The sequence below is a fragment of the Gadus macrocephalus genome, chromosome 13 (assembly GCF_031168955.1).
Source record: "Gadus macrocephalus chromosome 13, ASM3116895v1".
NCBI lineage: Eukaryota > Metazoa > Chordata > Actinopteri > Gadiformes > Gadidae > Gadus > Gadus macrocephalus.
In genome coordinates, this window is record NC_082394.1 from 17,448,525 (window position 1) to 17,467,871 (window position 19,347).

The following is a 19,347-nucleotide window of genomic DNA, read 5'->3' on the forward strand; positions in this document are numbered from 1 at the left end:
GATATTTGGTTGCAGCCAGGTATTAAATCCACATTGAATCCATCATAAATTCAACATGAAATGCAACATACCAGAAATGACATAGATGGAACAATACAGTGCAGTGCAAGATCATTTTAAGTGAAGACAAAAGACGAGCAAATGCGCAGAAAGGCCTTAGTGCAATAATTTGTCTATAATCTAGAGCCATCTAGAGTCTTCAAAAGTCTTTGGATTTTTGGAACTACTTTGAGCTTCTACCTGAAGATAGAAGCTCAAACTCCCTCTACAGGGTGTGGTCATGACAGACCAATATGGCATGGGCCTTCATTACGACCTGCCGATGGTAAAGGTCAGTGAGCTGTTCTTGGTTCCACCCCAATAACTTTGCTGCCCGCTCTGACAAGCCGACCAAGCCTATTCTCATTGGCCAGCTCAGGTTCCCCAACCACACCACAATACAAAGACACAGCAACGACTTGGTGCACACATTAAAATAATCAGTTTGCCTCAAGAAGTGAAGACGTTACTGTACCTTCTTAGAAATAGCATCTGCATTGGCCTGAAAGCACGACCTGACTCCCCAAATATTTGTAGTTCACCACCAAATTAATCTAAAATCTCTAATAACTTAGTTATTCCGTCAGCTAGTACAGTATGGAGTCTATTGAATCCACCAGTCCTGTAGTGGAATGATACCACTGTGTTTCCAGTTAGAAGGTGTTCAGGATAAATTTGTTATAGTCAGTACTTATGTCTTGTTTTGATGATGATCTGGTTCTTGCATAATGAGTGTTTATGTAATGAGTTCTTATTTTAGCTTATAAAATACAAACACACTTATAGCTGATACGGATGATGTTGCGATTGAGAAACAATTTTACCTCCAGTGTCAACTTTCCTGCTTTCCTACTCTCCTACTTGCATTCCTAACATCTGTGCTTGGTATGGTGCTGCTAGCATATATCCTGTGAAGCTACGGCCTTCCACCAGGTGCAACACAAGTAATAACATGCAAGGCAATGAGAAGCCGGCTGTTGCATTTCCTCTTTATGGTTAGTCCCCTAGAGTTTGTCGTGTCTCTTTAGTTCATACCTGTACAGCCACTGTGCTCTTGTTCAATGTCTGAACAGCCCTTATCCTGTGTGAACGGGCTTAATTCACTACTAGCCCCTGGTACTATGACGGGGTAGGCTGCTCAGTCAGGGGATCGAACTCAAAACTGGTGGAAAGAGTTTGAAAGCAGATTGTGTGACTTCTCTGTCTTTATGACACAAACCGGTGTAACTCAGCCTGTGCTGAGAATGGAAAGACAAATCCAGACGTGTGTGTGTGTGTGTGTGTGTGTGTGTGTGTGTGTGTGTGTGTGTGTGTGTGTGTGTGTGTGTGTGTGTGTGTGTGTGTGTGTGTGTGTGTGTGTGTGTGTGTGTGTGTGTGTGTGTGTGTGTGTGTGTGTGTGTGTGTGGTATTCGGTATGTGTGTGTCTGTGTGTCTGCTCATGTGTATGTGTGTGCATTCATGGTGTGTTGAATAGTTTTTGTATGCAGTGAACTGGCTGTATTGATGCCTAGCTGTGTCCAACCAAGAGTTTCATTTGGGCCCCGAGGAAATTTTCCACTGTTGGTTTTTCCACTCCAGGTGATTCATCAAGAGGGTGGTGGTGGTAGCATTGTGTGTGTGTGTGAGCATTAATGTATGCTTATGCTTGAATGATTGCGGTTGTGTCTGTAGTGACGAGTGCAGTGTGTGTGTGTGTGTAAACGCGGAGAGGTTGTCTGTACGGGTTTTTGTGTGTTTAAGCAGCTGTTTTAATACAAAGCTATAAAAGTCATACTCAACAAGAGTCAATCCGGTCTTGGTGGACGTTATTGGCTCAGCACAAATGATAATTTGTCTCTCCCTCACTCGCTCCCTCTCCTTTCTATGTATTACCGCCACACGAAAGATGTTCTTTCTTCTGACTCTTTCCAAGTCAAACAAGTGTGAAATTTGTTCTTGTACAAAATGGTGAATGACTTGACGTATTTGGTACCTTGAGAAAGTAAACGGTTAACGAGGTGTGGTGTCCCTTGGACACAAGTTGATTATTATGCTAAAGCAGTTAGTAGCGTGACAATTTAAGGATGTTCAGCGGCTGATGACTGGACCTGAAATGAAGAGTGCCGTGCTTCAAAATTGAATAGAATGTGCTTCTTGGCGCTGCATTGCATTCTATTGTGTCTGGGGTTTTTTTCTTCCGTAAGCAAATACGTTTGAGTCATAGGCAGTGCTGCTGTGATTGGCCGAAACCACACCTGAATTGTCCCCAATTAATATCACTTTACCAATGTGTTCCATGACGAAGGGGGAGGAGCTTGGCCTCTCTGGGTTTAGTGTAAACGGTGTGGCTTATGGGTAAATGATCTACCTCAACCTCTTAATGACTGCCATCCACCCATATCTTTTTCATCAGTATAAACTGTTAATCCACTACTTTGTGTTTGCCTTTCACCCAGATATAGCAGGAAGTAGGAGGATTATCTCCTTAGACTCAGGTTCCTCCTCTGGAGTGGAGTTGTGGAATCTATTTCATTTACAAAGTTAGTTGTGATTTGACAACAAAGCACCTTTCTTTAATTCATTATTGGGAAGTGCTTTTTGGGGATGTTGTTTTCCAAAGAATGGGTTACTTTTTGATTGGACAGTTGTCAATTGGATAAGCTAACAACACTAGGGTTATTTATAGGGCAATTTACCGTTTATTCAGAGTAGATAAGGAAGTGCCAGAAATACAATGAGGTGTCATTCTTGGTCTTGTCATTAGTCATGTATTCTCTGAAATGAACTGATATCTTCCTATGAAGCAAAAACAAAGGTATTCAGTTTCAAGTTTGCAATGGCTCTGTCAGCTGAAAAGGTTCCTGACCTAGTAAAACGGTGACATATACTTTAAGTATTTTACTCTAGTAAGGTTGTACATGCATGAAACATATGCTCTGGTTTGTTTTGATGAAATAACATGGCACTGATAATGTGATGGCACTTAAAAAATAAAGTTTGGATAACCCTAACCCTTTGATCTTCTTAACCAGTTTAGCCTTCTCCATGGTGGTCTTTTTCCAGTACAATTGTGGTATGAAACAAGCGTGTTTTTATCTTGAACAAACCCTTGGTTTTCACCTTGACCCATGGCTTCGACCTCCCTCCTCAGCAGATGTGTGGGTAATGAGACAGGGACACACGGCTCAGCCTGTCAATATGAGTAACCTCTGACACCAAAGCTGTGGTCTTAATCCGTATTAGCTGTGTGTGTGGAAACAAGACTCCCTGTCTGGCATTATGAGTCAAAAAGGGTTGTCTTCCCATCACGCTGAGGAGAGCGCGGTCGGCTCCAGACATGACCAAACGTGCACAGAACAAGCAGAGGAGACGGAGGAGAAATGGGAATAAAGAGGAGTGGAAACATAAACCGACTCATCATGTAGCTGTCATCGCGGTGGAGCGGTTACCATTCCATGTGCTTTTAATTGTAGTTCTCTCTAACGCAACCCGGAGAGACCTGACCTTCCTTGGCCACGGTAGAGCAGCAGCCAGTAGTGATCCGTCAGTAATGAATGGCTGCGTTCCTTTCCTAATGGTTACTGGTCCATAATGCATTAGCTGATGGGTCAGGTGGTCATTGGTGAGCGGTGGAACCTATCCACATGCTATGTTGTGTTGGATTAGTAGAAAAATACAGTTTCATAAGCAGAGGTTCACCATCCCCATCCGTCAAAAACATCCTCAAACAGTATTTCTCTTTCTTCCCTCTTCTCTACTGTTCAGACATGCAGTGTGGCAGAGGTCAGCAACACGACCGACTGGCACACCGTCTCCCACCCTCACAACCCCGGTCCTAGCAGCCACAACAAGACCGCCCACTCCCAGTCCATCAGGGCCCCCAGCACCCACCAGCCCCCACCCCAGGCCCAGGCCCGGGCCAGCAGCCCCCAGCACCAAGCCCAGACCCAGACCTCTGACGGCGGGGTCTCTTCAGCCCTGTCGAGCACTCTGGAACGCATTGTGAACCAACTGGACATTCTCACTCAGGTAAGAGTCTCTCTGGAGGCCCTCTGTTAGGGTTAGGGAGTCCGTCTGCACTCCCCTCTGTTACACCACATCCGGATATGATGTGTCATTTTTAGTATCTCACAAGCGACTCAAGGTAACAGTACTTCCTTACCGGTACTCTCACAATATACTAAATAAAGTAAAAGGTATGAACTGTTTGTCAGTTGGCCTTCATTAAGGGCTTGGATGCTCCGAAGCAAAGAAACTGCAGAGTGGGTGTTGTGTAAAGCCTTTATATATTTTTTATTTATTTATTCATTCATTCATCAAAATGTATTCATATCATTACTTTGGGGTAAGCTTGCTAATAGATTCCAACCGGTAGCCTGAGTTAATCCCAAGCTCCTATGCTATTTTCTAAACCAATATGCTATTATCCTTTTCCAGTTGATGAAATTGCTATACATCTTCTGATTTCTATATATCTTATAAACACTGTAGATTCATTCTGGTGAGATGTGACCTCCCAATACATTGACCGTCTAGAACCTTATTCACAGAAACAGGGTATATGGATGTAGTGGGTATGCAGGACTGGCTTGCATCCGTTTCTCATAGCCACATACTGGTCGTCGTATACTTCTGGCAGGTTTATGTTTGACGTTGACGTTCATTCTTGTGCTTTGGTCGAATCAATTCATTTTATTGCACTGCGTATTTCAACATTCACTTGAATAGAAAGCGATTTTAAAGGATATATTACTGCTGACATTTATGACTACAATGTCGGCCATAGTATAGGTTTGCAAACTCTAAATAACTGGACTCTGTCAGCTGACTGAAATGGTTAAGTTTCTGCATTTTGCTTCAGAGAAACATTTAGTTTACCAAATTTGCATAAATAACAGTTTAGCAGCTCTCTATTCTTTAAACAAGGACAGGTAGCACACATCTGGCTGTGTGCGTTCTGCTCGTGTTGTTTTTATGAACGTTTCAGGAGCTTTGTAAAGGGCATGCTCAGTTTGAAGCCTGACCAAACCAAAGCCTCCAGGGTCAGACCTAAAAATAAATCAGAACAGAAAACCCAACCGCACACCAACCAGAACAGAGTTATAGATGCTCTGCTTCTTATTAATTCCTGCTCTGTGTTTTATTTTCTACTCGTGTTGGGGTGGCTTTCTCAGTGTCGTGTTTTAAGGCTGTTACAGAGGCTGCTTCTGATTGGTTCTGTTGAAACTATTGGGTAATGTTTTTTGCAACTTATGTCTATGCAGGCAAATTATATGTAAAGTGGTTACGTGGCAGAAGATCACAGTTCGTATCTGTTGATGCGTTTAACCAGCCGGTATTAAGAAACACCAAGAACGTTTCATAGTTCGATGGGGCTCATTGCCAGTATACGATGCATCTCACCTTGTTAAACTGTCCCAATATGCGTTATCTGCTACTATTATTTATGAACTATAAAATGACCAAACAAATGCAGCAATTAATTAGCAGAGCCGTGTAACATGAGCAACCCACCCAATTCTGAGGACTCCGTTAATACCTACGATGAGCCTCGACTGCGCACGACTAAAAACAACTATTACAAATGGAATCCTATGATTCTTAGGTAAACGGGAAAAGAATGATGTGCACTGCTTGAAGAAAGTAATTGAGGAAGATGATGTATGCAAGAGGATGGACCGGAGTTTATGAATGTACCCCTAGGGAAGGACAACATTCATACAGAAACAGTTGGAGAACTCACTGGCTCTTAAAAAGTTGAAATACCACAGCTACCATCGTCATCTCTCTCTCTGTGTGTGTGTGTGTGTGTGTGTGTGTGTGTGTGTGTGTGTGTGTGTGTGTGTGTGTGTGTGTGTGTGTGTGTGTGTGTGTGTGTGTGTGTGTGTGTGTGTGTGTGTGTGTGTGTGTGTGCTGAAGTTCAGCACATGGAAGTATTTAATGGTGGCTCTGTGCCTGACAGGCTGTCTTGCAGACCTCTTAGGCGGGCGGGGGGGGGGGGGGGGGGGGGTTGCCTTTAACCTCTAACCCCTGACCCCGGCTGCATACAACTATCCCAAAAGCATCGTACTGTATGTTTATACAGCATTTCATACATTCCAACTGCATTCCTCCTGTACCAGGCTCATGGCTCCCCAAAGGAAGAGTAATGATGAAGTAGGACTCTATCGTCCGTGTTTGCTTTATCCATGGCTCAGTAATGGCGCCCCCTTCTAAACTCACTTTGACCTGATCTTGGTGGCCTATCATCATACCACTGACTAAGTAGAGCGTTTCCCTCCTTGCAACGGCTCCTCTGGCTTTGGAATGTGAATTTGACAGACATGCATATAATTGACCGGACCAACTCGCTCCGCTCAAGGATTAAAAAACTCACAATGGCACCATATTCCTCTCTCTGTTTGTATTGAGGGACATATGAGAAAATTAGACGAACAGGTATTTATAAGTACTTGTGTGGGGATATTCTGATATAAAGTACATTATTCAGTTCATTCCCTTGAGAGGCACTGAATGGGCTAGCAGTAGATAAACAGTGGCCATGCTGAGAAGTGAGTACAAGCAGTACAACTAGCTATACAGTTGACATACCAAGCAGTACAACTAGCTATACAGTTGACATACCAAGCAGTACATCTAGCTATACAGTTGACATACCAAGCAGTACAACTAGCTATACAGTTGACATACCAAGCAGTACATCTAGCTATACAGTTGACATACCAAGCAGTACAACTAGCTATACAGTTGACATACCAAGCAGTACAACTAGCTATACAGTTGACATACCAAGCAGTACAACTAGCTATACAGTTGACATACCAAGCAGTACAACTAGCCTGACAGTTGCAGTGTTTCCCCTCTATGCATTCAGCAGCAGCGCACCGGCACTTCTGGATTGGCAGAGCCACTGCAAAAAAAAAGTTCTGACCCCAATGATCTGGGGTCAGCAGTTACCTTCACTCTCTTGGTTGTTATGTCATATTTGTAAGCTCAATCTGTAAATTTTTCCCCAAAAAATCCCCAAAAAGTAACAACCTAAAGGGTTATTTTCCACAATTTTCTTGCGGGGGAGGATGCCCCCGGACCCCCCTAGCATTGCTAGGTTACCAACTCACAGCACCACTTCAACAAAAAAATCTAGGGGAAACACTGCAGTTGACATACCAACCAGTGCAACTACCTATACAGTTGATGTGCTCAGCCGTACAACTGGCTATACAGTTGACGAAGCACTACAACTGGCTATGCAGCTGATGAAGCGATACAACTAGATCTGCAGTTGACATGATAAGCAGTACAACTGGCTATACAGTTGGCTTGTGAAGCAGTCAGTACAACTAGCTATGAAGCCAACATATTAATGCAGTGTTGTATAAACTGCTAAAAGTCATTCTAGAGTAAAAGTACAATAACTTGGATGATTGTGACTTGTAAAAGTAAGTAAAACAATTTGTTGAGTAAACGTTCATAATGTTCAAATACAATGTACCTAAGTAATTCAGGTATGCATCTTGGTGAAAGTGTACTTGTGTATAAATAAAAGTAAAAAATTCTAGGTAAAGATTTTCCGAAAACTATTGGTCCGGATGTTTGTCTCCGGTAGTCCTCCACTAGCTGCATTAGCACTAGCGGATGAGAACCATGCGTTCATACTGCTGCTTTTGCCGTAGCTTACGATATGCGTTTGTGAGTTGACATGAAATATGTGCTTGATGTGCCTCAACTCGTCAGTAAGATGGGCAGCTCATCGATCGATCCATAGCACTTTAAAAACTACAGAAGTCTGCCAGGATAAAAAAATGCATATAATACTTTCGTAGCTGGATTTTAGCGTGTAACGATGAGTCCTCTGCAAATGGATTGGAGTAAAGCTAATAAAAAAACTTTAGTAGTAAAATAGTGAAGAAGTAATTTGTATTTGTTAGTTTTCCCCACTGGGTGAATGTGAGGAATAAATTTGTGAAGCGCGTCGCAACTTGCAACAAAAAGCGCTTTAAGAAAACAAATCCATTCACCGTGCGTCTGAATTCACTGTAAGTCCCATCCTGTCAAAGACTTGTATAGCATATAACTATAATAAATAGTACAAAATATAACCAGCTATACACACGACTGAGGAGGGGAGGGATAGCCGGCTCACGTGGTAGTTGACTTGTGTCGTGTGTGTGTGTGTGTCGTGTGTGTGTGTGTGTGTGTGTGTCGTGTGTGTCGTGTGTGTGTGTGTGTGTGTGTGTGTGTGTGTGTGTGTGTGTGTGTGTGTGTGTGTGTGTGTGTGTGTGTGTGTGTGTGTGTGTGTGTGTGTGTGTGTGTGTGTGTGTGTGTGTGTGTGTGTGTGTGTGTGTGTGTGTGTTAATTGCAAAAAACAGTAGAGTGGCCGAACAAGAAAAGGGCGAGAAAAATGCCATTTACCACTGAAGGAAAGGGCAGCACAAATGTACGGAGGGATGACTCGACTGAGCCGCCCACGCGGGTCGGAGACACTCTCAGGATGGGGTTTCACAGGCTCGGGGTGTGTGTGTGTTTGTGTCAGATGTATGTTGTCCTGAGTTTGGCGGGCGTCATTCTGTGCTGTGGCTGTGGCCCCAGCTGGCCAGGCGCTGAGGCAGCACTTGTACTCTCCTTCTAATTTATGGTTTTAATGGTATTGTTTTAATGAAGAATGCCCAAGTGACCGCCAAACCATATTTCATGATCATACGTCACATCTGTCTCAGTCTTTTGGTTTGGTTTTGGTATTCTAGTAGTCCGATGTCCATTAAAAACAAGGTTAACCCCACAAAGCAGGTTTGTCCCGTAATTTGTCCATGGGATCGTGGAAATGTGGCTTATGCAGCTGTGTAACCATCGGCACGGTAACAGGGGCCAGAAGTGCTTGGAGCGGTGTGTGTGTGTGTGTGTGTGTGTGTGTGTGTGTCCCTGTGTAGGATAATATGGACTCTGCACAGAACTTGGAAATTCTATTTCGGGAGCGTAGAGATTGGGTTTCTACTCAAGATGAAAGCTATAGGCCTGTATAAAATGTCCTTCGCCTGGGGACACACACACACACACACACACACACACACACACACACACACACACACACACACACACACACACACACACACACACACACACACACACACACACACACACACACACACACACACACACACACACAGTTGAAACAGAGGATTATTGATCTACAACCACAGTGCGCGGGATGATAACAAAAAATAACTCCAAGCCGTTTTTATTATTTTCTCCCTCCCCTGTAGCAGGGGGATAAGGTTGCTGGTGATGAACCAGAGAGGACCTGGTGGCGATCAGTGTTCCCCTTGTGTGCTTTTGTTAAGTCGTGATGTTTTCTGTATGTTGGTCCATAAGGACTGGGTTATATCACTTTTCTCTCTCTCTCTCTCTCTCTCTCTCTCTCTCTCTCTCTCTCTCTTTCTCTTTCTCTTTCTCTTTCTCTTTCTCTTTCTCTTTCTCTTTCTCTTTCTCTTTCTCTTTCTCTCTCTTTCTCTCTCTTTCTCTTTCTCTCTCTCGCTGTGTCTCTCTCTCGCTGTGGCTCTCTCTCTCTCTCTCGCTGTGGCTCTCTCTCTCTCTCTCTCTCGCTGTGGCTCTCTCTCTCTCTCTCGCTGTGGCTCTCTCTCTCTCTCTCTCTCGCTGTGGCTCTCTCTCTCTCTCTCTCTCTCTCGCTGTGGCTCTCTCTCGCTGTGGCTCTCTCTCTCTCTCTCTCTCTCTCTCTCTCTCTCGCTGTGGCTCTCTCTCTCTCTCTCCATCTCTGTTTCTTGTCCTTTTCTTATCTGTGTTTGAGCCTCAATCCACCGTGTGGGTTTTCATGAGATATGAGATACTAGGCTGCTACTCTTGTAAATGTAGGGCAGGCTTGAGTGATAATTTGACGTTTGAATTCATTATTCATCCCGTTCATACATCCAAACGGCTTAATGTCGGATGGTTGGGTGCAGTGTGAGATGCTGCATTCATATGCGGTTGGTGTTTTGACGCGTAAACGTTGTGTGACATTCCCATGTGTTCATGTGGTCCGTTGATGTGGCCCAGACTAATATTTATGTCATGACGCATCACAATATGTTCAGTGAGTAAGGCACGCAGTCCAGACATTGCTAGGAATCTGACAAAAGACGAGACTCATCATTCAAGACTCAGTGTAGAATGTAAAAAGAGAAACAAAATATCTAAATGTTAGGAATTCAATAACATCAGCCTATTTCGTCAGATGTTTGTCAAACCACATAGTCCTTTGATTCCTTTTGGCGGGGGGGATTCTGGTTGGATTCCTCAATGGTATCAGGCTTCATCAGAGTGTTAACTTACATGCTCTGTAAAGGAGGAATAATACAGGATGACAGCTGTTTGATCGAGCCTGATTACCAAAGCTTACTGTTTAGATATACCTTTTTCTGTCACCTCTTTTATCTTTCAGCATACTTCTAATTCATTAGGTGGGACCCTTTACTGCCTCAAGTAGTTTAAAGCACTTTTCAGGATTGACAAGCTTCTGGCAAACAGATTGAAGGTTATCAGAACCTTCTGTTACGACTGGTCCTACGAGGCGTCGCGGCAGTGAGGATTTGAAACGTACATAGATAGATATAGATATAGATACAAGATATAGAGTTTTTCGAGCTTAAGGCCGGACATAACATCTGTCAGCCATTGTGAATGAGTGGGCGGGGCAGCCTCCCTTTTTCATTGTGTTATGTAACGATAATACAGGTGAGGTACCACTGGAAATGGTGTGCTACTTCCTTAAAACATCCTCAGAGCAATGTTAATTAAATAACAATGACTGCAGTCGTTACTTGGCTAACCATTGAGCCGGATTTGCAGCATATTCAGACTGGCCTGTCAAATAAATGGCACATGCATGCAATGGATATCCACATCAATTGATTTATTTTATTCTTTATTTTTATTTTTTTGTCTCGACGATTTAAAATGCTACAATAGCTATTTGTTTTGTCCCTCAACGGATCGAGACTGTGACAAAAGAGAGCAGGTAACGACCAAAACTGAGACCACCCATTACCAGGTCCGACATCCGGGCAAACGCCTATAATTACACAATTCATAACCAGCTACGGCCCTCGAGCTGTTACTGTTGCTATGGGAACCAACCGCTTCGCTGTCTGCACATGCAAATCTAATTTGTTCCCGCAACAATTACACTGTGGACAGACACGCTAATGGAGGACATTTGAAGAAAACCAATCGGACGTTTCGCTGTAGTGATTCCAGGGCCACTTTTCAAGGTTTAAGGGCCGGACTGCTGAGGCAGAATCATTACAAGTTCACTTCGGCTGGACTTTGAGGCATAGACGTGTACTCCTGAATAATTTGGTCCTCTTATTTGTATTACGTAATCTTATTTTTCTTAATTATTTTCTACTTTAATTAAAAACGAAGCAGACAGGTGGGACTGATGGGGCTGATATCTATGAAACAATAATTTTCTCTATTTATATTGTTAGGTCTGTTTTGCTTTTTGTTTGCTTTGTTTTTCACACAGAACTTACTTACTTGTATTTAATCAACCTGTACACCTTCTCTCCATGTTCTGCATCAGCTGTAGATATGCAGAAAAATGAATGAGATTCTACTTCAAATGAATCGCCGGACGACTCCGATTACCTTGGGCTTCAGAACACAAACCTGTGATGTTAAAGGGTGCCAGACCCTTGTGCTTGGATACAGCAAACAATAATTTGATGAATTGTCTTGCATGTATGTCTGCACACACACACACACACACACACACACACACACACACACACACACACACACACACACACACACACACACACACACACACACACACACACACACACACACACACCAAGTAGCGCTAGCTGCCTCCTCTCTTATAAAGGCTAAAACACATTACCCGTGCATTACTGTCAGGCTGATTCTGTACAGCCCTTCCTCGCGTCGTCCATCCATCTTATCTCTCCTTCCCCCTCCTCCCTCCTTCCTTTGCTTCTCCTGGACTAATCCCTGCCTCGCTGTCCTTCATCTCCTCCTCCGCTCCATACCAGGGATAACCTTTTTATCCTGCCCTCACCACCCCACACTTTAGTAGATGAACACTTCCGCTCCGTCTCAGACGTCTAGAGTTCATCCACCATGTCTTTACCTCCCGATGCCCAGGCGTGCTGTTGGGAGACTGTCTGTCTCAACACAGTGTTCATCGTTCATCCATTGTGCTCCTCTATTTCGGAAGATCAAATGTGGCCTTTAAAATTCCACGTACGTAATCTTCTGCCTGGCTTTTTTGCAGTTGTAGTTATCCGGTGTGTTTCCATTCCGCAGGCCCTACTGCGTATGCTATTGCAAGGAAATATGCAGACACGGTCTTCAGAAGAAAACGATTCATGTTCATTGAAAAGGGGAAGAGTCGAGGGGGAATATATCTGTAAGCAAGCTCCCATGTAACTCACTTTTAGAGAGAAAAGGATCAATGAAGCGCAGTGGGTTTTTCCATCTCCAGCCTCAGACAGTTTAAAAGGCGTCATATGTAACCTCTTCCTCATTTTCTCTCCTGTCCTACTTCATTGTTCTGTCCCTCTGTTACCCTCTCTGCCCCCCCCCCCCCCCCTCACTGCCCTCCCCTTTACCCGTCGCCCCACGCAGACGGTGTCCATCCTGGAGCAGAGGCTGACCCTGACGGAGGACAAGCTGAAGGAGTGCCTGGAGAACCAGGTGGGCATTGTCCAGCAGCAGCAGCAGCTCCACAGCCAGGGGTAGTCCTCCGCCACAGCAGGGAGGGACAGGGGGGATGGACGGAGGGAGAGGGGGGGGGGTTTACCTGAGATTGGCAGCATGTACAATGTTGTGGTTGGTACACAGTGGGTCTTAGCACAGTTGGTGCGACACATGCACACTTCAAATAGTCCCGTCTACTTTTTTTAGCACGTAAGGGCGCCATTTGAGGTCCTCAATCGCTCAGCGGTTAAGAAAATAAAACACGCCCTGTGTGCAATTCACATACATGAGACGCACTTCCTGAACGGGTTTATGGGCCGCACAAGCTTATCTGATTGGACAACACGCATCGGCGGTTCACCACGACATGACGCGCTCTCTTGGTTAAAGGATAGGAGTGAAGGTTTCAACTATTAGAGGACTTGTTCACTGAGAAGAGTGCTGAGCGCAGACTCTTTTCTGCTGAGCAAGGAGCTGTCGCCAAGCGTTGGTGCGTCGGAGAGGGGAAGTGTGCACATCCACGATATCGCGGCTTGTGTGCCCATGACTATTTTTGGACTTGGTGGCATTCATCTTGGTGTGTGCGGGCCTCGGTAGCTTTAAAGGTGTGAACTTAGAAATACGTTTTAAAAAATAAAAAATAGTTTTTTTCAATTAGTGTTACTGTATCAAGAACATCAACACCTTTTTAAACATTCCTTAGACTCAAATAGATTTGTGGGTTCAGCTTCCATTAAACTCACAATTGAAATACCCTTTAATCTATTTATTAACTATCATTAATAAAGCTTTACATATCTGGCATTTGGCCTAATTTTTAATTTCAAACATATTTATTATTTCAAAAAGCAAAACCAACTAATCCTTCGGCAGTGGATTTTATGTTGACATGGGTAACAATTGCCTTGAATTTCCATGATTTGAATAATTGTGCCTTTTCTTATTGATCGGGAAAGAGATTTTTAATGTTGGTGCAGAATCCCTGATTGTGAAGGGTTTCATAGCGGCATTTCAATATGTATATAATTGTACTGTACATGTTTGTTATATTGTGTACTTTTATAGTAAATCGTTTTTGACTTAACATGACTTTTTGTTGGCTATTTTTTTGTCTGTGTGTGTTTTAAAGAGCTTTGTTATCATTGTCCTTGCCAAAACGATGACCTCACTGGTTCCTCCTCCAGGTCTTTTCAGTCCGATGAAACTAATTTAAGATATCCTGGCTCCTTTCACTTGGTTCTGTCTGAAGTGTACACAGTCCTCCCCTTATCCTTTGTTAAACAAACCTTTATTTAGATATTGGTCATGAAGGTACGGATGTTGCAGTTTAGGGATCTCGGCCAGACCTTTGCGTAAACACGGATCTGGTTGTAATTAGTATTCCTTGCATCATCCCCGCCATCAACTGGACCACAATACAAACATCTAGCGTCCACAACAGATGATTCAACGTCTTGCTGTAGTAGGATCCCAAGCCAAAGCGTAGGGTGACATCATTAACAGGAAAGTATTTGTGGCTGTTTTTCTTTTTTCTTAACAGCCGACCAGGACTGTGCTGATGGAAAATAAATATAAAAAAAGCAAAAACCGGAATTCTGAAGCAGTGCTGCCGGGCCCACTCTATTCCTTCCTGTCTGGGCCCCTAGAACGAACACACACACTCAGACACACACATACACACACACTCACTCACTCACATTCACACTCACACTCACACTCACACGCACACACACACACTTTAAAAAAAATTAATGCTTTTAGCATGGGCCTCCACCAGACTGCCTGCCAGGAGCAGCAGTTGAACAGGGGGAGAGGGAACTCAGTAACGTGTGTGTGTGTGTTTCAGTGTGTGTGTGTGGGGGGGGGGGGGGGGTGCTAATCCTGGTGATGAGGAGTACATCTGGATATGTTTGGTGTTCAGGGGCTCCTCCAGTCAGCCACCACTGACTGTGTGTGTGTCTATCTGTGTGTGTGTGTGTGTGCTGTTTTTTTTAAGCAGTTGGACACCATTATTTATCGTCGTCTACTTTCCGTAGCATTTTTTCTTGACAATGATTTAGATATTTTCTTCCACCAGGTTTATGGATTGAGAAGGTATGAGATTGCCTTACAGATGGGTTTTATGGAGCGTACTGTTAATGCAGGTGGCAGTTCGACTCACTTAATGCTCATTCCTACATTGGCTTATTCACGCGACCGCAAGATGACTCGTATGAAGAAACTTGAATAATATGTATTAAAAATGTGTTCCAAAACATACATACATTTAGACCATATTTTTATATTTCTATTAATTTATTTTATTAATTCATCAATTGAACTGTAGCATACTATCAGTTTAACTTATATTAAACTAAATATTTAAAACTATTATAAATACTTGTTGACCTTAACAAGAACCTTTTAAAAGAGAGGAAAAAAGAGGAATGATGATGAAAAAGAAGTGAGTTGTGCAAGCTTCCCGCCTCTGGCCGCTGCTGGACATGGCAGAATGCCAGAGTGCCTCATTTCCTGTTGAGACCGCCTTCCTCCCAATGGACTCTCCTCTGCTCTCCTTTCTTCACTTCCTCCTCTTCCCCAGCCCCACCCACTCTCTGCTTGTTTGGCCAGTGCTTGACGAGGGAGGTGGGGGGGGGATGGGGCTGTAATTTGTCGTGTGTGGCTGCGTTTTGGCGTTGGCCACCTATACTCTCTGACCCACGCTCTCGCTCCCTCAATGGTGTTTTCCATTTCATCCGTTTTCTAGAGTAGGGCTCGTTCTTCCTTTTCCTGTACTACTTTTTTGGATGTTAAAGAAAGAGGAAAAGTCTGCTTTAACCATCAAAAAGGGATATCTGCTTACAATTGTTACTTGGAGCAATATAAGGCCAAAATAAGTCTATTACTATCCCTTGATTTTAATTATAGTAATTGTAGTGTGTGTGTGCGTGTGTGTTTACACACACACACATACAAACACTAGAATTACTATAATTTAATTAAACTACTTTTTAAGACATATTTGCCTCCATGCGGTTTAGCTTTTGAAGTGTGTTGGAAACAGTGATTTGATAAGGGTCAATATTGCGTCAACACCTTTAGTGTACAATCATTAATAATAATAATCTAGGCCCAATCTTAATTTTATTGCTTATAGAAGTCGTTTTATTCTAGCCCTCTCTAAGCAGAGTTTCATAAGTACCACAACAATAACCTACTACGTTTGAAGTGAAACTAGCTCAAACATGCTTTAAGGTGTGTTTCGAAGAGCATGCATAGTTCATGGCCTACTTTATAATAGGCCAACCCTCAAAACAAACCGGATAATACCACAGCCTCACATTTTCTTTTGAAAACCTGTTCAAATGTTAAAATTTCAGAGAATTCCCCTATCAAACCTGTGCAATGTATGATTAAAATGCATTGATAACATTTGTTTTATATGATTTTCACTCACCATATTTGTAGTGTATGGTTTGATTAATGATGCCAAAAGAGGAGCAAAGGGAAAACTATTGTACCAAGATGAGCTCATTAGAAAACGTGTAATATGTTCTAGGGCCACCTTTGGACTCTTAGTTTTATAGCCCTGTAACTTGGCTGTCATGGTGATTATGACACAATGCCATTTGTCTGTGTGTACAGTACACAGACAGACAGACAGACAGACAGACAGACAGACAGACAGACAGACAGACAGACAGACAGACAGACCACACAGGTGTTTGTGTGTGTGAATGAGCCAGATTTACCACATAAAGTATGACTCATTTCCTATCTTTTATTATCCTATGAACAGCCTTGCCTACTAAGCTGCGATGTTTACACAGAAAGATAAGATTTAGTTGGAGGTGAAAGTTGCGTCTGTGCAGTAAAGTCCTTTTTAATCTAATGTTTCTGGGGTGCGATGTAGTCTTTGAATACAAAAGTCCTCCAAGGTGACTTTGGTCGATTTTATTCCTTAACTGTATGACCTATGTGAGACAAGTTTTATAAGAGAAAAACTGTACACACAGTACTACATCAAGTTATAGGGCTGCGGGTCATGGTCAGGAGTTGATGTAGTAAAGGAATTGTATTGTAAATTGCCTATGTCTTCTCAATTTATCTAATTCTGACTCTTTGATCATTCAAACGATACAACTTTATGTCATGACGTCATTGTCTGTGGCCTTTTCAATCGATTCCCCTGCAAAAAAAAAAAAGGAAAATAATCAAATAAAAAGCTAAGCCTCAAACACTTCAGCTCAGGCTTTGATCGTGTATTTACCTTCAAAGGGGGTTTCTGCCGCTCAGGGACTGCCTACAGTTCAGATTAGAGGCCCATGTATAGGGCACTCGCAAATGTATGTAAACAAATGTGTTTGTGTTCCCCGATCATGTGTGGGTCTCCTAAAATATTAATAGCATCCAACCTCCTCAGACACCCTTGAGTTGAGAGTACCACATGTTTTTCTCCGGCCCACTGGTTCTGCTCGGTTCACGGGTTTCATAGTGTACATGTTGGAGTAGATCCACCTCCCGCTGCTGCTTCGTAGAGGTGTTTCACAACTCGAGAGCCGTTCAAGCGTTGTTCCCGAGGTGGAGAAACTCGTCCTGTGACCTACTGGCCCTTCTGGGAAATATTTACGCCTTTGTTGCCGGTATACTGTCACTTGTGAGATTGTCTTTAGATTTTCTTTAAACCACGTGTGTCGATGTAGAGATGGTGAACATTTCTTAAGGAACCTGAAGGATGGTTGCCCCTCTGTTGAACAGTCAGGCCTATGCAAGGAAGCCATATACTATGATGATTCTATTTGTGTATTGTAATGCGTTGTTGCTCTTTCCAAGCAATAGAGTTCAGACGTATGGTTGTTCTTTAACTTCAAGATGCACTTCAAGTCCTCCTGATGACTCTAAATGATTCATTCTTTGATGGTAGAGGTAATTGACCATCAAGCTGGGAAGATGTCTGTATGTAAAACCTACGCGGTACGATAAGATGAATCTGGATACAAAATTGTGTCCATTTGTAAAAGAGGGAAAGAGGAGCACGAGGTTAGGGGATGTGTGTTTCCCAGACATGCTTGTTTGAATGAATGGCCTGCAGAGGTAAGGGGTCGGGCTGGGGGATCAGGGGGCTGGAATGGCAGCAGTCGAGGAAATGCCATTAGAGGCGTGGGAGACGTTGGAGCGGCTCACCTCCAACCACCGAGGTGGGCGAGTCGAGTGAAAAGACAGAGCGGCCTAGGAACTGAATGGCCAGATGTTGGGTCCACTCCACACCGTCTCCCACAGTACCAACGTCGTCTTCCGTCAGACAGGGGTAGTACGATGTTAGGGAAGCGAGACTTGATCGGAATTCGCTTCAGGAACTTCCCGGAGAGGAATAAAAGCTGTGATACTTAGTGAACCATTTGGTAGAAGGAGAAGTTGAAGATGAAGACGTTGGAGCACTTTGTACGTGTTCTACCCAAACATTCTACCCATTCAATGTTTCCCCTGCAGACGAGAGCATCTCGGTGTGAGCAGGCTCACTAGGACACGTCAGCCTTGGTTCTCCTTATATAGGGGTCCACCTCAACCCGCGGGTTATTCGGGGGGATGTGTTGTACCTTTCATTCAGAGCTCCAGCAGAGAGGAGCAGGCTAGGGTGATGCTACAGCCTGATGTAAACCACTGCATATCCTCCTGTCTTCAGATAATCACATTATAGCTTTCTGGAGCAGCTGAATGATGACGTTAAGAGCTGCTGCCCCCTGCCTTAAGGTTTTTAGGTTTGTCTTTTTTCCCCAGTAGAATCATTGGATCTTCTTGATGGCTGTGTGTGTGTGTGTGTGTGTGTGTGTGTGTGTGTGTGTGTGTGTGTGTGTGTGTGTGTGTGTGTGTGTGTGTGTGTGTGTGTGTGTGTGTGTGTGTGTGTGTGTGTGTGTGTGCGCGTGCGTTTGGTCGGTGTGTAAAATAAAACAAACCTAAGACGAATTAATTTAGAAAACTAGGGAAATTTGTAATATCGGAAGCATTCATTATAAGTGGATGGTTTCATTAATAAAAAAATCAATAAGATATAAAATATTCATCAATGTGCTATGTAGCCTTTAGCGGTGTCTAAAAGAAAATTGCAATATTTGGATCATTCCATTTTTCATGAGCGCACACTGTTAATAAATCAGTACAGCTAAGACTTGGTTTGCTACTTTGTTTTGACAGGAATGTGTTTACCCTAATTCACCCTAACTTCCACCATTATAATTGGGGAAGTGTGATGGAAGTGTCAGCACAGAACTAGGAGATTCTAATTGGAGCCGTTGCGTGTCTGCCATCGGCCTGCCTCCCTCCCTTCACACGTTTCAGATTCACTATTGTTGTACAGTTTCACTATTGTCATACAGACAGCGTAAATTTTTTGCAGAATGAGGGATTGTCCTCCTGTTAAGGACTATTTCTATTTTGCGTGTGTGGCATGCTTCTTGCGTGAGCACTTGTGTTAATTTTTGTTTGTGTGTGAGTGTAAGTCATTGGGGGGGGGGGGGGGGGGGGGGGGGATAAAGGACCATTGTCTGCGGCTGGTGAATCCCCCACTTCTCTTCCCTGCAGCTGTGAGGAAATCAAATGCTACCCTCAGCCTCTGTCACAACCTGCTGATGGCATCAT

The 19,347-nt window shown here is 43.4% G+C and overlaps 1 protein-coding gene across 1 annotated transcript in view; it reads left to right on the forward strand.

Moving 5' to 3' along the window:
* Positions 1 to 13,816, forward strand: part of poc1a (POC1 centriolar protein A) — a 32,141-nt gene extending 18,325 nt beyond the window's left edge. Inside the window, exons 10-11 of the mRNA XM_060069520.1 lie at positions 3,784 to 4,047; positions 12,661 to 13,816. Coding sequence (XP_059925503.1) covers positions 3,784 to 4,047; positions 12,661 to 12,774 — 378 coding nt within the window. The 3' untranslated portion in view covers positions 12,775 to 13,816. The remainder of the gene's footprint in view (positions 1 to 3,783; positions 4,048 to 12,660) is intronic.
* Positions 13,817 to 19,347: the final 5,531 nt, after the last annotated feature.